At 37.0% G+C, this 25,465-nt stretch overlaps 1 protein-coding gene across 1 annotated transcript in view; it reads right to left on the reverse strand.

Annotated features, from left to right (window-relative positions):
* Positions 1 to 23,321, reverse strand: part of rassf3 (Ras association domain family member 3) — a 44,920-nt gene extending 21,599 nt beyond the window's left edge. Inside the window, 1 exon segment of the mRNA XM_062444229.1 lies at positions 22,801 to 23,321. Coding sequence (XP_062300213.1) covers positions 22,801 to 22,926 — 126 coding nt within the window. The 5' untranslated portion in view covers positions 22,927 to 23,321.
* Between the last annotated feature and the right edge of the window lie 2,144 nt (positions 23,322 to 25,465).

Genomic DNA, 25,465 nt, shown 5'->3' on the forward strand with positions numbered 1-25,465 from the left:
AGACATTCACAATCACTATTTTATGGTCCAGGAGAGCATTTTATAGAATATGAAGAATACAACACGTTTGAATGCTGTTTTTTTTGTCAAACTTCAACATTTGCATGTATAAAAATGTGTATCAGCTGCACAAACATTTTTTAAAAAGTAATTAAATTTAAATTTTAAATTTTATTTCCATTTTTGTTAACTGTGGGTCACATTAGGAAAAGTCCAGATAAAATATATATGTTTTATGGTGTTTTTACATCTCTCAAATGTACAAAATGGGTTAAAAAAAAAAATTTGACCCTTGAACAGTATGTAAGTGTTAATCATGCAACGATATTCCAGTAGAGCCTCAGACTATAAATGTGCTTGATCCGTCCACTTTAAAGAACAAGAAACTCATGTTTATTTTTGTGCTCTGTGTTTACTTCTTGGTGTGACACTTGTCCATCCTGTTCGTGTTTGAAATGACCAAAGTAAAAGGTCGTTTTCAATTTGCAAAACAATAGCGAGGGAGTTTCCACTGCCAAAGCATCTTTCCTCTGCCAACATCCCAAATTCCCCTTATCACTCTCTGCTATTATTTCACAGTTTTAAATTTAATTTCCTTTCATAAATACACTTACAGGCTGATTCGGGAGCAGCACCAACATAAACGCCTTTCTAAAAACTGGATCTACTTTCTCTTTGCCAGTTTCTTCTAAAAAAACTTTTAATGTACAGTCTTCCCCCTCCTCTCCTCCTCTCCTCCTCTCCCTCCTCTCTCTTTCTGTTACTTCCTGTTGAGTCCACGGGGGGAAGTCGAGATCGGCCACACCTTTCCTCCCAGCATTCCTGCACTAATGGGTACAAAACACGAGCGTGTACAGCGGTCACACAAACACACGAGGAACAAGTGGAAGCGCTCACACCTAATGGACACACACACAAAAAAACACAATCATTTCTTCTTAAGTGGACATTCCTGATCTAATGGAAATTCAAAGATTCACTGCGGCATTGTTAAAGCCTTTTATAGTCATCTTCGTCTCCGTCGCCCAGTGCTAAACAACTGTATATGCTATTTAGTGACCACAGACGTCCATTTTCTAACACTGACCAGCACTCAATTACACCTGGGTGGCTTTGCACTGCTTCAAGTGCCTGAAGACGCCCATTATGTGTTATTATGTAAGATTGAATTCAATATGTAATGAGCCAATGAAACTTTGTAAAGGTGTAAGGGCCAATAATAAGGATAATAATAAAAAAGCATAAATAAATAGCTATATGTGTGCAGATCAAAATCAGCTCATTGTGATCAGTTAATCAATACTGCATGTATTTAAACAAACTACAGCCTGTTTGATATATTAGTGAAGCCATAATTGGCTTTTAATTGATATATACATGTAGGCTTTGACATCTGCAGATGGAGTATGAAAGAAGTAGTAATAGTATATAAATATGACATTTCTTATGTAAATTGGCTTACTTTAAAAAAAAAAGTAATATATTTTATCTGTTTTTGCATTTTTTATTAATATAACTAATAATACTAATGATAATAAATCGCCTCCACATCTGTTTCCATATATATACACAGTATATATAAAACATTCTACTTTTTCTACTTATTATTTGCATCTACTTTGGTTTTGTCCACTTAGAAAGTTCAATCATCTTATTAAAATCCTTAAAATGCTCCTTATCAGTCTTTAAAAACTTCTAGAAACTCTGAACATGTAAATATCATTGATTTTTAATAGTATAAGTGCTGCAGACAAGAGTCCAATGTACGTGCACTTCAGGCTCCGAGTTTCCACGTCACACTTAAAGGTGCAGATTGAATACCGGATGTCATAAATCACGCTCGCAGGTACAAACGTTAAAGTGAGCTTCAGAAGATGAATCATTCTGCACAGTGAAGCTCAAACATCCAGCTAAAGTATCCAAGTGAGGTAGAAAATCACATTTAATATTAAGTTTTTTCAGTACAACCAATATCTTTGTCACCACTTTTTAATTACCTAATTTTTAGGGATCCTTGTCAGAAGGTATTCTGATAATCGACTCATTATTTAGTCGTGGTTTAAAGATACATTCCTGGGATGCATTGGGACACATTGTCAGTGATGTGCCTAGAGGCCTTCTCTGCAGCCTCTATGGTCGACTAAATGGCTCTCAAGGAAGGCGTAGAGCTTGCAAAATGAGTCCAGCATTTTCTTTGTCATATAAATATGAAAACGAGACATGTTACAGTAAGACGCCACCTTTAGCTCTGGGGAACAATAAAGAGATTAATCGCTGCCTCGGGAGTCTTATATCAGAACCTTGACTTCTCTGTTTGAAGTGAGAAGGGAAATCACACTATTGTTTTAACACACAGAGAGAGAGAAGTGAAACCTGCAGACTAAACTGGCCGGACCGCACGGAGCCAAACAGGCTGCGTTCAGCACAATGATGTGAACCAAACTGCAGGAGTAAGACTGTGCATCAGTGTGGTTCAATGTGTACAGTACGAAGGGGCACAGAGTACAGGACTCACAGTTATAGTTTGACTCCCTGCTGCAGACAGGAGACCACGAGGAAAAGCTGTCTGCGTGGGACCACCCAGTAAAGAAAAAGAAAAAGAAAAAGTGAGCTTCATCTTCATCAAGGGGCCTTCTTTAACCTCACACAGGAGGTAGAGGAAAAGGTTAAGAATAATTATGGAGAAGCAAAAAGGGAGGTGAGGCAAGCGGGATGAGTAATAGCAGGATAAAAAGAAAGAGGAAGAAAATGTGAGGGAGTATGAAGAAGGAAGGAGAGAGAAAGAATAAGCAGAAGGGATGAGGAGGAAGAAGACAAAAATGTCAAGAAGTATAACTAAATGAACTTAATTCTTTTCCATATTTAGCAGTAATAATTTCTTACTGTGACCCCGCGATTATCTCGGCTGCTGTGGGAAATAAATATAAACATTATAAAACCACCATTTATTCTCATCGTTAGCTCACGCAGCTACTGGTCCGCTGAGAAATGTTCTCATTACATTGAAAAACGGGGCTTTTTTATTAGAACAACAGCAAGCTACAAAAGACAAAGTTCATGTTTTGGTTTATTATCAGTCATCGCTGAAGTCGAGAGGTTGCTAAATACGTATAGCCTCTTTGCACAAGGATTTCGGGTATTTGTTGAGCTGAAGAGTTGGGTAATAGATCTGAGTGAGTAAGCATGTGTGGGCTGAGATTATGAAACTTCATGGTGCTGACCCTGGAGGAAGATAACAACAAAGGAGGGGCAGCGAAAAGAAAAAAAAAAGAGGCGTGTGTGTGTAATAAGCCAGACTTCCCCTGCAGAGTTTCATTCGTGTGCCAGCTGATCAGTACAGAGAGAGAGAGAGAGAGAGAGAGAGAGAGAGAGAGAGAGAGAGAGAGAGAGAGAGAGAGAGAGAGAGAGAAAACGCATGTAGGGCTGCAGTGTTGTTACTGTCAAATAACTGGGTGGTTGTTATTAGTCAGATCTTTCATTTGGTCCCTAAAATGTCAGAAAATAGTTACAAAATACCCTCAAAAAGTTCCCTAAGCTAAAGTGACATCTTTAAATAGCTCCTTATGTCTGAAAAACACCTACACCTATACTCCAAAATATTGAGGTTATAATCATATCAAGGCTGCAACTGATGATTATTTTTCATGATCAATGTGTCAATAAGTTGTTTGATCCATAAAATGTCAGAAAATAAGAGAAACACCCCCCCCCCCCCCCCCCCCCAAATAAAACAATAAAGTCAAAAGGGACATCTTCAAATAGCTCTTTTTGTCTGAAACAAACGGTCCAATCCCCAAAATACTTAACATTAAGGCTGCAACTAACGATTAATAGTTGCTTGGTGCATGAAAATTTCAGAAAATAGTGAAATAAGCAGTTAAAAAGTTCCCAAAGCCAAAGTGACATTTCAAAATTGCTCTTTCTGACTAATAAAAACAGCCTAAACCCAAAAATATTTAATTTACAACCATATTAAGGCTGCAACTAATACTTATTTTCACAACCCAGTCTGTTGATTATCTTCCCAATTATTAATTGATTACTAGTTTGTTCCAATAAATGTCCAAAAATAGTAAAAAGTTCAAATCCCTGTTTCTCAAAACTAAAAGTGAAACTTAAACTGTCTTGTTTTGTCCCCAAATGTCCTTTAAAGATAAATATATCCAGTTCACTGTCATAGAAAACTAAAGAAACCAGAAAATATGGAAACAGACAGTTTTAAAATATAAAACAGAGAAAAGAAGCAAATCCTCGTTATTGAGAGTCTGAAATGAGACAATGTTTTGTATTTTTTTCTTTATAAATGACTTCAAAGGCCAATTAATTATGTTACACTATTCTTTTAAAGTAAAGCCAACGTGTTAACATAATACTGAAGAACATATGAGAACAGGAATAAGGAAAAATAAAACAGAAACAAGACTGAAAAAAAGCAGAAGTAAGAGAAATTGAATGGTAAAATACATAAAATTAGATCAAAAGTACTAGAGCATTAAAAATATAACGTTAAGGTTCAGAATTATGATTAACTAAACCCTAAAGTCGTCCGGTTGGGAAAAAACTCAATGAATCAACAGTTTCATGGTGTTAAAGTCAAAGTCGTGGATCGGCACTCCCTGAAACAAAAGGTACACATTTCTAAAAACCCAAAACAAATGAGGTTTTGTTTCTAAGCTCTCGGTTATAAAAACAAACTATGAGCAGACGCACTGAGGACTAAATAATGAGCAGAAACAAGAGACTGAGAAGGCCACACACACACACACACACACACACACACACACACACACACTTAAAAACTTGCTGACACCAACACGAGCTCTGAAGACTTGTTGCAAAACTGAAAACGCAAACAAAGTCCTACATCATCAACTTTCAGGCCAACACTGCCTCAACAAAGGCAGTTAATTAGACGCTGCACAGCTTTTATAGAAGCCGCAGAAGAACTAAATATGATTTATTCGACAAAGGAAAGCAAAAATAAAACGTCATTGTTGAATGATAATAAAACCCCAAAGCTTCACACTGCAGCTTTCATGAGTCAGACATGAAGCAACAAGCCAGTCAGCATCAGTCATATCCGACATCTCTGACACTCCTACGTGAGAAACGCTGCGTACATCTGCTTTAAACTGACATTAATGTGACAATAATGACACTTTACTGTATTTACTGCAGATTTCATAGGAACATTATAACTGATTTAAACACATGTGGTCTATGTCACAATAACTAGTTTTGTTGGACGATATATTATCTCAAATAATCACGATAAACTATATTTATTGTCATTTGAAGATCATTTTATTACCACTGATATAATGATAATATAATAGCATAATAATACAAGTGAGGAGGGATTATATTTCATGTCTGAGGTAAATGTCATGATTTTTCTATTTTTTGCACTTAAATCTAAACTATTACAATCCTAAACATGCTGCGATCTCTTACATATCGTGAATTTGCTTTATTGTTTGTAATAATTACAAAATGTTAACTGCAGCTAATGAGAATAATCATAAGTCACAGTTATAGCATAGATCTGGCACGATAACTATTTTTATTGGACGATATATTGTCTCATAAATAATCGCGATAAACGATATTTACAGTATTGTCATTTGAAGATCGTTTTATACCACTGATATAATGATAATATAATAGCATAATAATGTAAAGTGAGGGGGATTGCTATACAAATATGTGGATGGATGGATGGATGGATGGATGGATGGATGGATGGATGGGTATTGAAATATCAACACAAATTCACATTTAACAAACTGGAACAAGAGAATGTATTAACAAATGTCTCTAAACAATTTAATAGATCTTTTTTTCTCCTTAAAAAATAGCTTAAAATGATTTATTGAATATCAAAATAGTAGCCATCTAAAAGCTGACATCTAATTGACTAATTGTTGCAGCTCTAAAAGTATTTAATATGATAATTCCTGCTTTAAGAAAACAATGTCAGGTGTATTTAAAGCTGAGTATTTTTAGTTTGTGTGAAAATATACATGTGAGTGTTAAGTTACATAACGTGTTATCACAGCGCTGCTCGTCCCTGCTGCGCTACAATGGAGACAAAGAGGATGTGAAAGGTAGGCGTGTCTCCGTGAGGCCTGATAAAGGCGAGGGGCAAAAAACCTGCTGCTCTGTGAGTGTGTAACGATGACTACAGTATAAATGTCAACTAGGCTACAGTGGAAAATCCCCCCCTTCCTCCTCCTCCTCCTCCTTCTCCTCAAGGTAGCCAAAACACAGACTGAGTGAAATTCACGACCATTACACACATCTACATAATGATCAGCCGGCTCATTTAAAAACCACACACAGAGGTTTTTTGAATTTGTGTCACATGAAACAACTAATAACACACACAGAGGATGATGAGTTATATGGCACGCGAACCTGACGTACGTGTGTGTGTAATTATGTGTGAACCTGACATGATTATGGTTAGATGATTAGAAAGGTGTGTGTGTGTGGAATCTCATCTTCACATGCGACTCGTTCGGCTGCATTAAAGGTGTTTAAATGTCAACGCTGCTTTTAAAATAGCAGTTTATCATATTTGTATTAAATTAAAAGGTACCAAACTTAACTTTTAAAGGATAAGTTCATGATTTTTTTGTCTTAAAACAACAGTCGGGTGAAAGATATCTACTTGATTTGACTCATTTGGACGACTGAAGCTTCATTTTAGCTTCAGATTAAACTTTTAAATACAGTTTAGGAGGACTGTGGGTTTAGTCCTCCATCACTTCCATTGTAAACATTATGAAAGGATCTTCTAATGGTCAGTATGAACAGGAGGAATGATTACAGCAAGAAAAACACAGGTTTCTATGGTAATTTGGGCTCCTGATTGTTGTTTTAAGACAGACAGGAACCTCTACGTTAAGCTTTATATATAAAAATCAAATTACCAGCCTAATACATCCTGTGTGAGTTTTGAGTTTCATGCCAATATAAATATCTGAGACTTTACAGGAAAATGTACGCTTATTCGCTTCTTTTGTGCCGAGAATTAGACGAGAAGGTTGATATCACACTCATGAATCTGTAGCTAGCAGTCGGTTATCTTATCTTAGCTTAAAGACAGGAAACAGGAGGAACCAGTTAGCCTGGCTCCGTCTAAAAGGTGACAACATTTGCACTAATTAACAAAACATATCTTGTTTGTTCAAAAAAAAAAAAAAAAAAGGCAGAGTGGTATTAATCTTCTCATCTAACTCTCAGCAAGAACAGTGATTTCCTAAAATATTAAACCATTATTTTTTAATGTGATAATAGTACAATTAATCACATTATAGAATCATTTTCCAATTGTTTTATTAAACGTAACATACATTTACCAGAACATAATGGAGATATTATCAAAATTGCCTTAGTTTCTCTCACTAACCCTTAAAAACTACCAAAAATATTCTGTTTGCCACACTGAAAAATAAGGGGGTGGGGGTATAATAAACAAATAAATCATGTAAATAAGAAAATATAATCTATATTTATACAATACACGTTGATATTATGAAAATTGCTATATTTTCTCTCACTAACACTTCAAAACACCCCAAAAATACTCAAGGAAACAAGGAAAAATTCACTTTTGGGAAGTTAAACCAGTGAATTTTTGTCACTTTTACCTGGAAAATTATGAATCGAGTAGTTTTAAGGTTTTTTTTAAGAACTAGGACTACAGTGTGTGATGGATATTGGATATTTTGAGGACAAACGTTGTAATAGATTTTGGTATATCAATACTGTAATTTCTTGTTATTTATTGGCTGAAACAGAATTTAAAAGGTCTTAAAGAATAATTATAAGTCACGTTAACATTCCTCCTCACACTTTAACTTTCAACTTTCCCAAAAATGTTCCCCACCTGACCACAATTTAACCTAAACCTAACCCACAAAACACCAAAAACAACAACATCTCTCTGAAAAGTGAGACCCTCCACAAAGACCTCCAGGGGAACGATGCTTGTTTTCAAACACAGTGTTCATTAAAACCTGAGTTGTTGCGGTTTATTATCTCACTTTCTCCTTTTTTTTTTTTTTTTTTTTTAACACATCAAAAAGAGAGAGGGAGCACGAAAAAAACACCTCAAAGCGTGCTGCGGTCTGGTGATAATGGCGTCCCGAAGATCACAGCCGGTCTAAAGTGCTCCCAGATGAGCGGCTCGGTGGAGAGAAAGAGAGAGAAAGAGAGCGATAAAAGTATGTGACGGAGAGAGAGCACGGTGGTGATGGAAAAGGCCGGCCAACACATGCTTCATTACTGCTGGTATAAACACTGAAAAATACAAGAGAGCGAGCCTGCATGTCACTTCTCTGCTTCTCTAAACAGTTTTCACATTTTTAGCAGCAAAAAAAGAAACTAATTCACAACTAGGTCAAAAAAAGAGAGTGAAAGTATTTAAAAACTAGCACACTGGATTCTCTGGAATAAAAACATTTATTTAACACCAGAGCCAACACGAGTCTATGTAAAAGACTTAAGAGTGTCATTTTTTTGTAGTTATAGTGTTGAATTCTGGGACAGTTATCATATACAAAGACTTTGAGCTTATTAAATGATACGATATAGGCGACTGGAAGTATCATCCGTCATTAAACTGCAAGGAAGTCAATGCATTTTATGATATATTCAAACAATATATTTAACGTTTAGTCGTAAATATCGTCTAACAGATTTAAAAAATGTAAAATCTGCACCTATTTTGATGTTTTTTTTAGTCATTTTTCCAGCAAAAATACCCCAAAATTCCACTGAGTGCAAACTGAAATTTTTGTCCACTGGCCACATAGCTAGCCAATATTCATATTATACCTGCCACCATTGTTTCTCTTTGGCTGGTGAGTGAGTGACGTAAATCTACCATATTTTTATTTGCAAGCATCTGGCAGGTGTTGGCTGATGCTAATTTTGTGACAAATGTGAGTATAAGTACTACTTTACTTTGTTTAAAATAGTAATAACTTCAATATCTTTGGTATTTTTGACTGATAGTCGTACAAAACAAGACATTAGAGGGCGTTAGCTACTTCTTTAACATCACTTTTTGAAATTTTATAGACGATTAATCAAGAAAATGATAATTAGATTAAAAGATAATTGTTGCAGCCTTTGACAGACATTTAGAAAACATCATCTTTATTCATAATTAAGAATTTTACAACTTTAAAGCCCTTTTTTCTTACAATAATCTTCATAGCGTGACACATTTTGGGAATTTTATGGATGTTTATTGCTACTGTAATTTTAAAAAAGCAAGAATATATCACAGTAGTGTCCTAACGAGGCGGGTCACCCCCCCCACCCCGTTGTACCCTGTGGCCTTGTAACATGATACTACAGGTGGTCAGTTTATCCACAGAGGGAAGGGAGGGGAGGGGAGGGGAGGGGAAGGGGTTATAAACCACTCGGCCACCTGTTCAGTGAGCTGGGACGAGAGCCGTACAGTTTATAGAGTCTGTTAAAAGCAGCTGGTCGTCCGATTCGTCACTGTCAGCTAGCTGCATGTGAGCTACGAGCAGGCACGCATGTCGGGGGAAAAACACAGACAGTAACAGTACAGTTTATTTACAGTCAATTAATCTGTCTGACTGCAATTGTTTAGTCTGTTACAATCTAAGAAAACAGTGAAAAAGTTCCCAAAGCTTCTTTAAAAGTGCATGTTATGTCCCCAAAAGTCCAAAATATCAAAAGATATTTGATTTATAAAGATATAAAAGTGAAGCAGAGACTGAAATAAACAGCAAAAACTCACATTTAAGAAGCAGGGATGAGCTAATGTTGCATTTCTGATTGATTAATGTCTCAAATAATAAACAAATTCTGAAGTTCTCAGTTAAATTGAGTTGGTTTATTTTTTTTTTTACACCAGGTGAATATCTGGGTTGTTAATAAATGTTGGGATTGTCGTTTATAATAAATGATATATGAGTTAATAGAGGAATAATGAGAAAAGAGGGTATGGATTTATGTGTATGTACTTCTTCCTGCTCCTTTTCGAACATTATGTTAATATTGTTTAGTTTGCTCTATTTATTTATCTATAATAATATCAGCCCTAGACATAAATACAGATATTATTATGGTTTAAAACGCACAAATATTCAGTTTAAACCTTCAATTTCTTAATTTTGGACTGTGAAACTGTCTTTATAATAACAAAAACTTGCAAAATTGAAAGACAATGCAAGGAAAAGTAAAAATATGTAGCAAGAATTAGATGAAAATATTAATTTATGTGCAAAACTATCTGCAGATTTACATTAAGGGTTTCCTATATGCTTCCAGTAACTAATAATGATCCAAATCACATCATATCCATCATATAAGATGTATATAATCACTATATTATAATAACATTTTTATTGCAAAATCATTTAATATCTATAAATGTCTTGAATGCATCCTTGTAGATTCTTTTAATCTTTCATTTTTCCACTTTCTCTCTCATACACACACACAGAGTCTGGACAAACACCTCATATTCTCCATGACGCAGGTGGCTCCTTTCAAAAGGCAGATTTATCTTATTATACAACACAGTGCACTGCTGTGTGTGTGTGTGTGTGTGTGTGTGTGTGTGTGTGTGTGTGTGTGTGTGTGTGTGTGTGTGTGTGTGTGTGTGTGTGTGTGTGTGTGTGTGTGTGTGTGTGTGTGTTTCCAGGCATATAAAAGCTCTCCAGTCCTGTTTGAAGAGATAGCGAAGGCCGTGCATTTGAGAACAATTCCACTTATGTTTCCTTTGGAAAAGCAGAGCATGGGTTAGAGAGAGAAAGAGAGAGAGAGAGAGAAAGAGGGAAAAACCAAAAGAGTCTCATAAAAAAGCTTTATGCAACCTGCAGACAGTCAAACAGAGACTGGACTTTAAAACACCAGACTGCAACTGGTCACAGACACACACAGACACACACAGACACACACTTCCTCCGCAACCTGCAAAACTATATTAGGCTTGGTAGGGAGTCAAAGAGCAAGACTGTTGACTTATTTCATACCTAAACCGGTCATTTCACTTCAATTATGTTAGTTAAAAGTCAAGAGATGAGGTAACTAATATATTATATTTCATGTCTGAGGTAAATCAAAGTGTTTTTTTTCCAGTTTTTGCACATAAAACTAAACTATTCTTACATATATTGAATTTGCTGTATTGTTTGTAATTACTACAAAGTGTTAACTGCAGCTAATGAAAATAATCTTTAGTCGCAGTTATAGCTTTTCTGATGTTGGAGCTCTGGCTGATAGGATTAAGAAAAATGGCTTCAACACTAACTAAAAAGGAAAAAACACGTAAAAGCTATAAAAACTGCTTTTTAAAGACGAGTAGACAAAAAAAATTCAAGATAAGTTTGTTGTATGTGCTTAAGTTGCAAAGAAACAGAGGTCATAATTAAGATTGGGATGGTAAAAAACATTTACGACATAAAACGCGCCCATTTCAACCAAAAATATCCCCTACAAATATAGCCAAGAACTCGAACTGCTGGTGGCGTTTGGACTGCGTTAAAAAAAGGGAGCTACGTTGGTACAGACGTGTTGTTCGAGGTGCCGCTGAGACAACGAAACACAATCCAGAAACTCAGATCTTATCAGAAGCCATAATAGTGACACGCAAACAGGATTACACAACTCTGGAAAGTTGTCAACAAGTAGCAGCTGTTTCATCTTTTGTGGCGACGATCACGAGGTAAACAGTTGAATACACCGTAATCAATCAGGAATGTGTCCTCGCTTGTATCTGATTGGCCAACGATGCACCTTGTCGGATGACGTCGGGTTGCGCTGCGGCATAAATTGAGTCCGGTTTAACCTTTTTAGTCAAATCACTACTAGGGCTGGGTATCATTTAAAAAATTACGACATTAGCACCAATCCACATACGCTTAAAGTGATACAGATACCAACTGAGTACTTCATTCGATACCCATCATGTGATTAAAAGCATTAAATTGCGACTTCACCAACACAGACGGGTCGTAGCTGCTGTGGCAGTGGGCCAATCACATGTCGCATTAAATCGAAGAAGGCTTGCGTTGATTGGCTGAAAGCAAGTCCGTACAAATAGGCATATTTTCTAGATCTGGGTGCAAAAAGGATCGATTGCAGGTATTGTTTGACGGGAGAAGTTTCGATGCTACTTGGTATCGATTTATTTCAGTCGATACCTTAAAAGCTATTGAGTGCAGAAACCCAGCCCCAACGATTACCACATTACTTCCAATGTCAGATACAGTAGCCTAATGTGCTTGCCCATATATTGCATGATATACGGTAATACAGTGGAGATGTAGGAGTGATTCGTTGGAGAAACTGTGATGCCTCGGCTTTGTTTGGAGCACCAGGCCTCAAGACTTCAGCATCACCCCATGAGAACCACTGCTGAGGGGGAAGCCGGAAGCTGTGTGTGAGGAAGCTGAAGCACAACAAGCGAGCCGAGCGAACGTCTGCTCCACCGACAATAAACTAGACTATCCAAAGTCTGCTTCTGACCTCCTGGAGAGAAATAATAAACTTATGTGCCTTCATCTTCACAGAGACGCAGCTACACGACCAGCTAGACGGGCTAACCGCTCTCCTCTCTCCAGGATTGCTTCATTGTCCGTAAAGAACTGAGGTCGTGGGTTGGGGGGGTGAGTGTGACCAAACCGTGGAGATACGTTGCTTTCATACCATCACAGCCCTACGGACAACTGCTGCATCGATGATCTGCTACTACTGCTGCTGCTGTCACCTGCGTCTCCGTCTGGCCATCGCACATTTTTATTCTCAATTTTAAAAGGACTTAGTAGTGTTTCATCTCCCATTAAGACAGAAAAGCTGTTCATGAGCTAACTTCTGGCGTTTTTACAACTTAAATATAATTTAATGTTTCCTCACTGGACTTGTAGATCTCACAGAATATGGTAGTAAACTGATAAGTGGACTTCTAAAGACTAATATTTCAGTACAGCTGTACTTCAATAAGATTTATAGTGAGTCACTGCAAATTTTACTCCTTCAAGAGTGTTTAAACGTCTTAATTAAAGACCAGTGAGGGACACTAAAAGTGAAAATGAAAGTCAGACCAAAGACATTTCTCCTTTATGTGAAGGTCAAGGTTCACTACAGTTTTTCAGTTCTCCGACAACGCCTTGAGGGACTTTTAAATACATAAACATTAAAAAATAACAGAAACACGAATGCTAGATGTTATTATGCAGAAAAAGAAAGTTTATCATATCAGAGGTGGTGTTATATTTTAATAAAAACACCAACATCAGCTAAATTTTCCACCACAGCAGCTGGTTTATTGCGTTGCATGTTGTACTATTAGCGAGGCGTTCATGGACTAACGCTCCTGTTTATCGTTAGCATGGAGGTGTTGTGACTCTAAACACCTTTAAGGCCGACCGAGAGAACTTCAAACACCACTTAAATCCACGTAACGCTAAATCACAAACACACACAGTCTCTCACATGACGCTCCAAGTGCCGAGACGACTGACCTGTATCCCCCGCTCATGAAACACTTTTTAATTCACTAAAAATAGACGGATCAGACACTTTTAAACGTATTAAAAAAGGTGGAACAACTTTTAGTGGGTCATGAGTTTAATCTGCATCAGTAGATGTGGACTAATAGTCTTTAATGAGGTTCAAGTGAGGCCAAGGTCTGCAAGCTTACACACGCAGCACTGAACAGAAGTAGCAGGTTAAAACTACACAAATACTACCATTTTAATAGCAAAAGATAGCAAAATATACAATATAATATTAAAAATGTAATTATATATGAGTTAGAGGAGGAATAGTGTGAGAGGGTAAGGGATTTATACTTCTTCCTGCTCCTTTTTGAACAGTTATTCTTCTTTTGTTCATTTTTCGTTATCTAGTTTTATTCTCATGTTTGAAATAAATAAATAAATTCAATATAATTCAAAAGCTGCAAGCTGCTTGTCAGCTGGAGTAGAAAAAAATATTAAAACAAAAAAACAGATGTAGCAGCAGCAGAAGAGGGAAAATATGACTAAAAAGGAGAAAAGGAAAAAGGAGGTTAATCAAACATGACAATTACAAGCAGGTCACCAGATCCTGTGACAGACAAGCAGGAGGAGTTTGGTTTGCTAAGGAAAAATGGAAAATCGCCAACGCGCACACACACACACACACACACACACACACACACACACACACACACACACACACACACACACACACACACACACACACACACACACACACACACACACACACACACACACACACACACACACACACACACACACACACACACACACACACACACGTCGCTCCGAGCTGAATTTAGTATTACTTAGTATTATCAAGACCTATATTTAGAAGTTATGTTCATGTAGTTCTTCAGTGGGTTTCCTGCAGTGTTTTAATCTGCATCTTTACACTTTCAAAGACATTAATCTACACGTGAGGGAAAAAACTGAAGCTCTATTTCACACAGCGAATGTTTATTCAATGATTAAGTTAATGTTTAAGCCATTTTCTACTGTATTAGTTCATCATGAAATGAGACGCTTCAGGATCTGAACGACTTCCCACATCTGCAACACAGCTGCTTGGAGGGAAACACTGGATCACTGCAGTAATTGAGATAAAACGTGGAAATATGTGTTTTTATGAGAGCTGCAACGACCAATCAATCATCAGAAAGTTAATAAGAAACTATTTTGATAACCAATTAATCATGTTAGTCATTTTTTGAAGCACAAATGGCAAAAATCAAAAAGGTTGCAGCGTCTCAAATGAGTCAGTTACTTGAATTAGAGCGGCAACTAACAATTATTTCAACTATCGAGTGATTTGTGGATTATTTTATGGAGAAATTGATTCATTGTTGGTCCATGAAATGTCAGAAAATATCCTCTTTTGTCCATAACCCAAAAATATTTAGTTTATTATCATAGAGGACTAAAAGAACCAGAAGATATTCACATGTGAGAGGCTGAAATCAGAGAAATTGGGCATGTTTTTCCTTAAACAATTAACCAAAATGATTAATCAATTATCAAAATAGGTGGCAATTGATTTAATAGATGAACTAATTGACTATTGTTGCAGCTATAAACTGAATATCTTAACATTTTGTGATATTTATGACATAAAACAAGCCAATTGAAGACATCCATGTGACCCTTTATGAGACTGTAAATGCTATTTTTTACCATTTCATAGACTTAACGATTCATCACCTAATTGAGAAATTATTGGCTGATTAATTGATACTAAAGTAATTATTAGTTGCAGTGCTAGTTTTTACAGTTTTTTATTAAAACTGAGGGAAAATGTTTCAGACTGGACCAAAAAAAGGATCACAAGCTGCCAAAAAAGTGATTTAAAATGTCTAAAAGGAACAAATATATCATCTACTGTTGCTTCTTACAAAGTCAAAGTCAGCCTTAAATGAGGATATTCGATGAAAACAGTAAGTCACGGATACAATTTATGCCTCAAATCAGCTTGTGGTGTCATTGAGTCAATGAGTCCGACTTTAGTCACCAATCGACTACAGACTCTGTGTGGCCTCACTGTGCCGAGAGGACAGGATGGAGAGGTGACAACTGGCGGGAAGTGACATACAATAGAGGAGGAACCCGGATGAATGGAGGAAAGAGAGGAGAGGTGAGGAGGATAGAGGAGGATGGAGGGGTGAGGAGGATAATGGAGGAGGAGGGGGAGGAGGGGTGAGGATGGACTAACACAGGAAGGAAATCTAGAGAAGGGGAATGTGAGAATGGAGGGATTTGGATTCACGTGTCCTTGAGGACAGGAAAGACAACACCGGATTTTAACTAAACTGGCCTTTTAATATCAACAAGAAGTCATTTTAATACAATAAACTGTCAGAATAAAGTTATTTTATTTTAATTAGTTTATAATAATAATTAGTTAGACACTAGTTGACTATGAAAAACCTCTGGACTAAATCTACTTCAGCCTTTTGATTTGATTTAACACAAGTAGAGAAAATATATGTTGCTATTACAATTAAATCAAAGGCACATTTTTACCTTACAAGTGTCTGTTTTGCATGTGAAGAGGGTAAAACTACGATATCGCCCTTCTTTTTTTGGACTGCAATATGAGATGAAAATGAAACATGAAAAAACACAAAAGAGGAGGAAAGAAACAAGTAAAAAATGAAGTATGACCTGTTTTTTGTCTACAGGCTCAGGTTATAAGCTGGTGTGTGAGGTTGTAGAGTTTACTGTGTGTGTGTGTGTGTGTGTGTGTGTGTGTGAGAGAGAAAGAGAGAAGGAGAGAGGGAGGGAGTGAAAGATAAGATCTGTATCTGTGGCAGTCAGTCTGTCTATCAGTTGCCCTTGGAGATAAATAAAAAACACAAGGTAGTTTTCCCACAGCAGACTGATAAGAGAGTTGAAATCTTTTGCTTCACGGTGCTTAAACTTGTGCTAGTTCTCCCGAAAAAGGAAAAAAAAGATTGCATTTAGAGGTAAAGTAGATCAAGAAGAGCAGAAACTGGTCTAACTAGAGACTTAAAAAAAAGGAAAAGTGACTGCCAGTGTGTTTTAAAGGGAAACAAGAGGGCTGCAGGGTGGGGTCAGGTATAAAATATCAAACCATTAATCTGCTCTAAGCGGTCAGCGGAGAGGGAGGAAGGTGCAGCAGGAGGAGGAGGAGGAGGAGGAGGGGTGGATGAACAACAAACAACCTCTCCTTATCAAACACACTGTAAAAAGTACAGCATGATGTCAGCGTTTTGGTTCTGGTTCATTCGAAGGGTAAACACACAGGACGCGACCGTCGTCCTCTTTAAGCCTTTACATACTGTTCATATCCTGACTCATAATTAGTCTCTACACCAATTCACAGTCATAAATTCCCCATTAGTCATTATATATACTACATGTTTGATCAGTTATCTTCCGTACATACATGGAAAAGATGTATAAAACAGCAGGACTGAAGTGGGGTTATCCTTCTGTTTCATTAATCTTATATAAAAGAACATTTTATAGGATATGATGAATACAACAGGTTTGAAAGCTGATTTTTTAAAAGATAAAATTAGGTCAAATTTGGGTAGCATTAGGAAAAGTCTGACTAAAAGAAATGTTTTTACAGCTCTCAAATGTTAAAACAAATGGGTGAAATTTGACCATGAACAGTATGAAAGGGTTAAACTGATCCCTGCTTGTTTTGTCTTTGTTTTTTTATACTGCACAGCTTCTGAGGAAAAACCACTTCTTCTTCTTGATCAACACATATGAAGTTCCTCCCTCTCTCACTGCTGGATCATTTCGACACGGCGCCGACAGTAACGATGCTGTCATTTATTTAATCATAAACTCATTTATAGGTTGTGAATCCAGCTTCCTGTGTGTGTATGACTGTTGGAAAGCACCGGAGAGTGTGATGATACAGCTCATCTCTGAGATCCAACACCCTAAAGCTGAATTATTCACTCCTTTTTTGTCTTATTGAATGGGCTGTAGTGTTAAGGCAAGGCAAGGCAAGGCAAGGCAAGGCAGTTTTATTTATATAGCGCATTTCATACACAGTGGCAACTCAATGTGCTTTACATAAAACAAACATTTAACAGAAAAAATTGAAAAAAACATGGAATTTGAGAAATAAAAATACAACCCAATCATAGTAAACACATACATACCCACCACCACCCCCACACCCCCCCCCCCCCCACACACACACACACACACACACACACACACTAATAATAAAAACAAAGTACAGAAACATAGAAAGAGAGAAATAAAATACTATAATAGAGCATTAAAAATAAGATTGCAGCATAAAATAATGATTTCCTTTAAAATCATTAAAAGGACATAGAGTGTCAATGAAAGATTAAAATTTAAAGTGCTTTGAAAGAGCTCAATCATAAGCACAGGAGAAGAGAAGTGTTTTTAACCTGGATTTAAAAATATTCACAGTTGGGGCTGATTTCAGTTCTGCTGGTAGTTTGTTCCAGTTGTGTGCAGCATAACAGCTAAACGCTGCTTCACCATGTTTAGTTTAGTTAAGAGTGGGTTCTTTTTTATAGCTTATTGATTCAGATTCTTATTAAATCCCTATTCTGAATCAAATCATACAATTTAACTAAGCTAAAATACACTTACAGCCGAAAAAAAGCTGCATTAAAGCTGCAACAATTAGTCCATAGATCAATAAATCAACAGAAAATTAAGTAAAGTCAAAATAGTAGACATTTCCTGGTTGCAGCTTCTCTCACGTGAGGATTTCTGTCTCTCTTCTGTGTCAAATAAACAGATATCATTGGATTTTGGACTGTTGATCAGATAAAAATCATTTTAAAGACATTTAAAGACGTCACCATGACTGCTATGAAACGTTAAAGGGTGTTTTTTTAGTATTTTATAGATTGTGGAAGCTCTAGTTGTCATAAAGAGTCATTTGTCATTAATTTTGAGGTATATTCTATTATCTTTTTGGTACATATGAATTGGGAAATAAAGAAAAATATAAATATTCTCTATGTTGCCATGCATGAGTTAATTGTTTGTAGCTTTACACTTAAAAGCTGATTTTTTACACCAAGCTGCAAGAAATAATACAAATTTAATTGCTTTTAATCATTATTGCACAGAGATTGCTGCATGAAGCTCATAGCCACACCTTAAAGTACTAGCACCTGAGATTTAGATGCAACATTATCTACTACAGTTACACCAAAAACTGTGATATAGTGTTATAACATAAACCTCTGCAGAACTAATATAAGTGCTGCATGGTGAGAAGCTGAAGAGGCCCAAACTTCCCTTTAAGAAACCAGTTCTCAATACTTCTGCATATCAACTTATTCACAATCAGCTGACACTGCTGCTGCTGCTACTGCTGCTGATCTGCAGCCGGCCGTCGATTACACAAGCACAAACCCAACCACTGTCACTGCAAACTGCACTAAATAATCAAAAATGTACAGAAAACCATGAGTGAACACAGCAAACACTCACTGCAGAATAAAACCAGGACTGTCAAACATATCACTCTGTTTATAACCAAGAAAATATATTAAAAGTTTGTACTTAAAAGTTTAATTTATCTACTTTTTAATGCAAAGTTTCTCCACTAATTGACTCGAGTATTTGTCACGTGGTATATAAGTTGTAAGACATTTAAGAATGCAACATTTATGCTTGTTTGCCACATGTTTAGATTAAATGTATTAAATGGGTGCAAAATCTATCATGATCTATATATAATGCAGTTAAATGAAAGAATACTACACTATGCATGTAAATTTACAACTATTTTTGGTGTCTTATCTATAAGTTTCACTCCATTATTATTTTACAACTTGAACTTGACACTCATTGTACTTTGCTCCTGGGTGTGTAACTAGGAGTGCATTAAATCGATCAACAGGAATGATAAAGCATACATTTTGATAAAATATGTGTTGTTTTGAGGCATTTTAAGCTACAACTAATGATTATTTTTGAAGCGATTGGTTGTTTTTAGTCTATAATATGGCAGGAAGAGGCTAAAAATGTTGATTAATGTTCCCCAAAACCAAAAATGCAACCACTAATGTTGTTGTTTTGTGCCAACCAGCTGCACAAAACACCCAAAGTTGTAGATTTTTTGGTTTCTTTAGTTCTTTAGCCCTGAATTTTGACTTGCATGGAGCATTTCTACCTATGTTAATGTCACATTTTGGGACTTTGACCATGTTTAATACAGACATTTGACATCATAACTGCATATAAATAACAGATTAACTAGAAAACGCTTCATATGTCCCTTTAAAAATATGATGGCTGCTCAACATCATGTATGAATGATGATGAATAACGCCACAGTAAGCCTACTGTACGGTCTTGTGAGCATGATTTGAATTGAAGATGAGCTGATTTGGCTGTCCAGTGTGTGTGTGTGTGTGTGTGTGTGTGTGTGTGTGTGTGTGGTTGGGTGAGATTACCCCTTGTGTTTTTCCACGAGACGCACACAACCCGACTGGTCAGCGTGACATTTCACGACAGACTCACCATTCACACACTGAAAAGGTGGTTACAGTGGAGAGAGGCGGCGGGGCGAGAATGTGTGTGTGTGTGTGTGTAGGATATAGAGATAAATCCTCTTTTAGCCGCATTGTTACATCTCATTTCTCTATTTGACCATCCTGAATCAGCTCATCAGCCGTCAGTCTTTGTGTCTCTCTCTCTCTCTCTCTCTCTCTCTCTCTCTCTCTCTCTCTCTCTCTCTCTCTCTCTCTCTCTCTCTCTCCTCTCTCTCTCTCTCTCTCTCTCTCTCTCTCTCTCTCTCTCTCTCTCTCTCTCTCTCTCTCTCTCTCTCTCTCTCTCTCTCTCTCTCTCTCTCTCTCTCTCTCTCTCTCTCTCTCTCTCTCTCTCTCTCTCTCTCTCGTTTAAACTCTTAACTTTCTCGTAACAAAACTCTGGCTTGATGAGAAATGTCTCCTCTCTCCTTGGAATCACTGGGATTGAAAGTTATAAATGGACTGGCATTAAACTGCATCTACACTCACTGCAAGTACAGTACATTTCAATTTACTTACAAACTAAATGCTACTTTTTTTGGTTGCACAGACATTTGAAAGGAAAAAAAAGGAAGCAAGTCTAATTGGATGTAATGCTGAATTAAACGCTATAATATACACATGAAAACACTGTTACTCCTATTACTGCTGCTACTTTTGGGATGGCAGTTTACTTCAAACACCAAATTTATCACTTATAGAATGTTTTTTTCTGTTTGGAGCCAAGACTTTCACTAAGGCTGCAGGAAACACAGACAAACTGGCAAAATTGGGCTAACAGGGCAGGTGTAGTTATCAAGTACCATTAAATTTAGTGAAATATTGCGACAATAGTCCAAATCAGTGCGAATCCCAGAGCCGAGGAGTGTTGCAGGTGAGCCAAGCATCAATCAAAGCTGTCAATTAACTCCCACATAACATAAATTAAAGCTACTATAAGTCTTACTAAAGGGCTTATTAAAAAAGGGCCTGCATTTGGGAATATTGAAAAGAGTTCGTAACTTAGTATTTCTAGAGATAAATTGATGTTTTTTAAGGCATTTTTTAAAGGTACTTCTGCATTGGCTTCAACCTTGAGCCGTGGTAGCTGCCACTTCAGTAGAATAAGCAGCACTCAGCGGTGAACATAAATACACATTGACTCACACAATAACCTTCTATTTTTCCCGATACAGAACCAGTAATTTCATACAGCCGACACATTTTCCCCAAAAGGGACACGTCCCTTCTTTAGTTGTAATTACTGTTGGCGTGTGGGGAAACCACCAGACAGCAGCCAACAGCGTCCCCATTTTGGCGTCCCCACAGTTTTAAAAGACACCACAGGTCACAACCTCTGTCTTGCAGCACTGTATGGGAAACATTGTGCATCCACTCCACACACAGACACACACACAGTAGCATGAGGGAATGGAGACCTGTGGCATTTTTTTTTTGTGGGGAAAGTGAAGGGGGGGTCATGCAAGTAGTCAATGTCACACTCACGCATTAAGTGGGCAGAGGAGAAGAATTGCTCGATTCTTGCAGCTGTGTTAGCAATGCTGTGTCTGTCTGATACTGTGTGAGCATATGTGTGTGTGTGTGTGTGTGTGTGTGTGTGTGTGTGTGTGTGTGTATGTGTGTGTTGCATGGTGTGAATGAATGCATGCATGTGTGAGTGTGTGTGACTAGAGGAGTTACATGAAGACTGTGTAGGAGAGGCCGACTGGTATTTTGGTCAAGGAGAGTGATGGAGAGAGTGACCTAGTTTTGAGTCCCAGACATGATAAATCTGAATGTCTTTGGTTCTTAACTCAATCCAACGCTTAGACTGGACTTAATTTTCTCTCAGTCTGCAGGCAAAGGGCAAATTTTAAATCTAGGTAACTTATGTTTTAAGGGGTTGTTAAAATTGTGGGTAAGGAGGGGCCAAATTGGGTCACAAGGCTGCAGTTGTGATAGGCTTATTAAAGTCCCCCTCCAGGCTAATGACCACTAAGACTCAATTCTGTATCATTCAATCTTTTATAATCACTTGCTTCTTAATTTAAGTTCAATACATGCACACAAAAAAGAACTTAAAACACTTTAAATGCCATTGTTTGCTCTCAATTTCAATGCCTCTATAACTGAGAAAAGGAGCAACAAAAAATGGGCTTTTTTAATGTCAAATTAAATATAGGTTAAACCCCACAACAACTGTCAAAATGGGATTAAGCCACAAGCTGGTTGTTGTTATTCAAATATTTGTACAACTTGCTCCTAAAGACGTGCCAAACACCATTTAAAAATATGCCAATTTAACGCTTGCTTCCTCATTATCAACACATATAAAAAGGCAGAACACAACAACATGTAACTTTATAATAAATATATGAATAATAGATCAAATCGGCGTTAAAAACAGTATACAAAATCACAACTTTTAAACCACTGTGTTCCTCTTTATAATGGATTTTGTAGGGAGAAGGGCGCAGGAAACAACAGGTGGACCAGATAGGAAAGTGATGATTTTGTGTGAAATTATATTGTTTTTTAATACAACATTAATGCCGATGTGAAGAATGCATGCTAATGATTTGCAAATGGTGTTAAACATATTTCTATTTTATCTGTATATTTAGAAATAAGATAGATAATGTCGATTTTACGCATTTCTGAATGGAGTACTGAATGGAGCCTCATGCAGGAATGAGATAACCGGACTTTGGAGCAATTACTCATCCATAAAAACAGCAAAAACAGGCTTACATGGAAGAAGGAAGTAGGCAAATGTTTACCTTGCACTCTGCTGTGACTTTGCCTGAGGGTTTTTTGAAGAAAGAAGTCCTTGCTGTGAAAAAGTATTCCTCGGAGTCCTCCTCCAAGCTACTGTAGCCACTGCTCATCGTGCTATTCCACGTCATTTGCAGAGAAACAACTTCTCGGCCACATCCAAAAAAACGTTTCTCCCTTCCCCACCACCACCGAAAAAAATAATAATAAAAAAAAATACTGGAGTAATTATCAGCTTACACACAAGGTTAAAAAAGAAACAATGTATGCACAGTTATAGGGGATGACTTCCTCTTTCAAATCCGCTCAACTGTGTCCCAATCCCCCCTTCCACCTCCTCCTCCTCCTCCTCCTTCCTCTCTCTCTCTTCTCGCCTTGCTTTTACTCCACTTGAATGGCCAAAAAGTCATTTAAAAGTCTCCATTTTTTAGAAGCCAAAATAAAAAACAAGTTGTTACAAAGGCGTCAATGTATTAACTTTTACTAATGTGAACGATAATGACCCGAAAAATCCCCAAAAACAGTCGCTCCGGTTACTTGTTACTCTCCTGTTAACACTGTGTAAGGTTTGGTTTGACTTGTCTTGTGTGACAGACAGGCTACAGTAAGGCCACGCCCACTAACCGCAGCCATCCAATCAACGGCCTGTCAGCTACTACAGCACCGCCCACAACACTACATCCAGCCAATCAGCGCTTTGATTGCCAGTTTGAGTGCAGCTGATAACAGTATATACTGTAAAAAATTAAATTAAATACTATTAATGGTTTATATTTGAATTATCCTTGTTTTTGTATAGATTTGTGTATATTATTTATGCTTTAATGTTGGCTACACTAGCACTGATGCACTTTAGCATTATAGTACCTCCCACTCCCACTAAAATTAATCCCACTAATATAATCTCAGGATTTTCTGCTTATTGCATATTTATTTACACAGATATTGTTTGCTGTACAGTATAAAGTATTTTATTTTATTTATTTTATCAATTTCACCCTTACGCTGCTACTTTCGCATTCATCTGCTGAAAGGATAAACTTGAAGTACACACAACTACACAGCGGATGGACCTTTTTATGTCCAGCAGTTAAACATATTAGACTAAAAATAGTCATATTAATATATTCTGGGTTTTTGAATGAGGAAGAAGGATTAGATGTGTTTTCAACAACATTAAAACCTTATCTGATACAACTTATTATTCAAAGCAGAGTGTTTCTATGTCTTAAAACATGTCTGAAGGGTAACGTAAGAAAATATCACATTTATAATATTCAATACTTGACATCCTGCCATTTTTATGCCAAGTAAATCACATTTACTTCTCTCAGTAAACTTTCCATTCAGTGAAGCACTTCTACTCAAGCATATTGTATGGCTATTTAGAAGCCTATTGTGATCTGATCAATAGTAAAATATAAACTGGGTCACTTTCCAGCCTGAATATGTGAATGGTTCTTTTATTAAGTGCTTCCCTCTTCTGTTTTGCCTCATAAACTGCAAAATCACAAGTAATACTTAATCAAATCAGACCGGAAACAATGCTATTTTGAAGCATGAATGTTCATTCTTGAGCTTTGAAATAGTAGCATGCAAATCAAGTTCCTCTTACTAGCTTTTTTCTGAGCTTACAACCAGCTGGAGTTTGTTCAGTCTGGTTTTTTTATGAATGTTTTACTTTAAAGTAAAAACATAACTTTCAGCTTCATAATATATAACAATATGTTCAGTTTCGGTGTCTCGGATGATTTCAAGGTTGTTAATAATCTGCATGAGAACGATGCATCCATCAATGTTAAAACACAGAGCAGTTTTTTCCCCCCTACCACACATTTAAAGTACCAAGAGGCAACGTAAGAGCACCCTTACCGTGACCCTTAAATCCTCTCTCTGTCTCAGGTGTAGCTGAGAAATTCAATCAGATCAATGTCACCCTTAAATCTCAGTATATTCAAAGCACAACTTGGAAAAACACACCACCGACAGGACTAAAGTTACCCACATTCCTAAAACAGAAGGTCAGAGGTCGGATACAGAGCTATGAGCTAAAGCGACAACCTCTGAAACACTAACATGCACTTATTCTTTATAATAAATAAAGCAAAATGCAGCATCTTACCTCGATCAACAGGCAGCAAATAAAAGCTAGCTTTCTAGGTTTTTTCCTCTGCAGCATGCTTTTCCTGCCTCGGCTAGCATCGAGTAAACCAAAAATACAGACATCTGAGGCATTTAATAGCTGCTGCTGCTGCTGCTGCACTGACGTATTATGTGTGTGTTTAATTGCTAAGGAGAACGAACGTGCACTTATCAACGGGTGGAAAAGGCCTCACTGGTACTTTCAGATATTTGTAACATTTCCAGAAGGGCTTCATGGCGGGAGATGATAGCTGGCTGTGTGTACGTGTGTTGTTTTGGTGGGAGGTAATGTTTAAACGCAGTCATTATTTAATTAAAACAAGATGAACAGCCTTTTTCTTTTTAAAATTACCTCCGTGACTGTTTTCATGTGACCAGAGCTGAATCACCTCAGCTAATGATGAGGATATTTATCTTTTGAGTCTATTTTTAAAGTGTAATTACTTTTTAAAAAATGAGCTGGAGCCCTCGAGGTGTTTGTAAGAGGTAAATTTGTTTTGTCTCCTGGATCAACAAATGTTCACTCTG

The sequence above is a fragment of the Scomber scombrus genome, chromosome 22 (assembly GCF_963691925.1).
Source record: "Scomber scombrus chromosome 22, fScoSco1.1, whole genome shotgun sequence".
Lineage (NCBI taxonomy): Eukaryota > Metazoa > Chordata > Actinopteri > Scombriformes > Scombridae > Scomber > Scomber scombrus.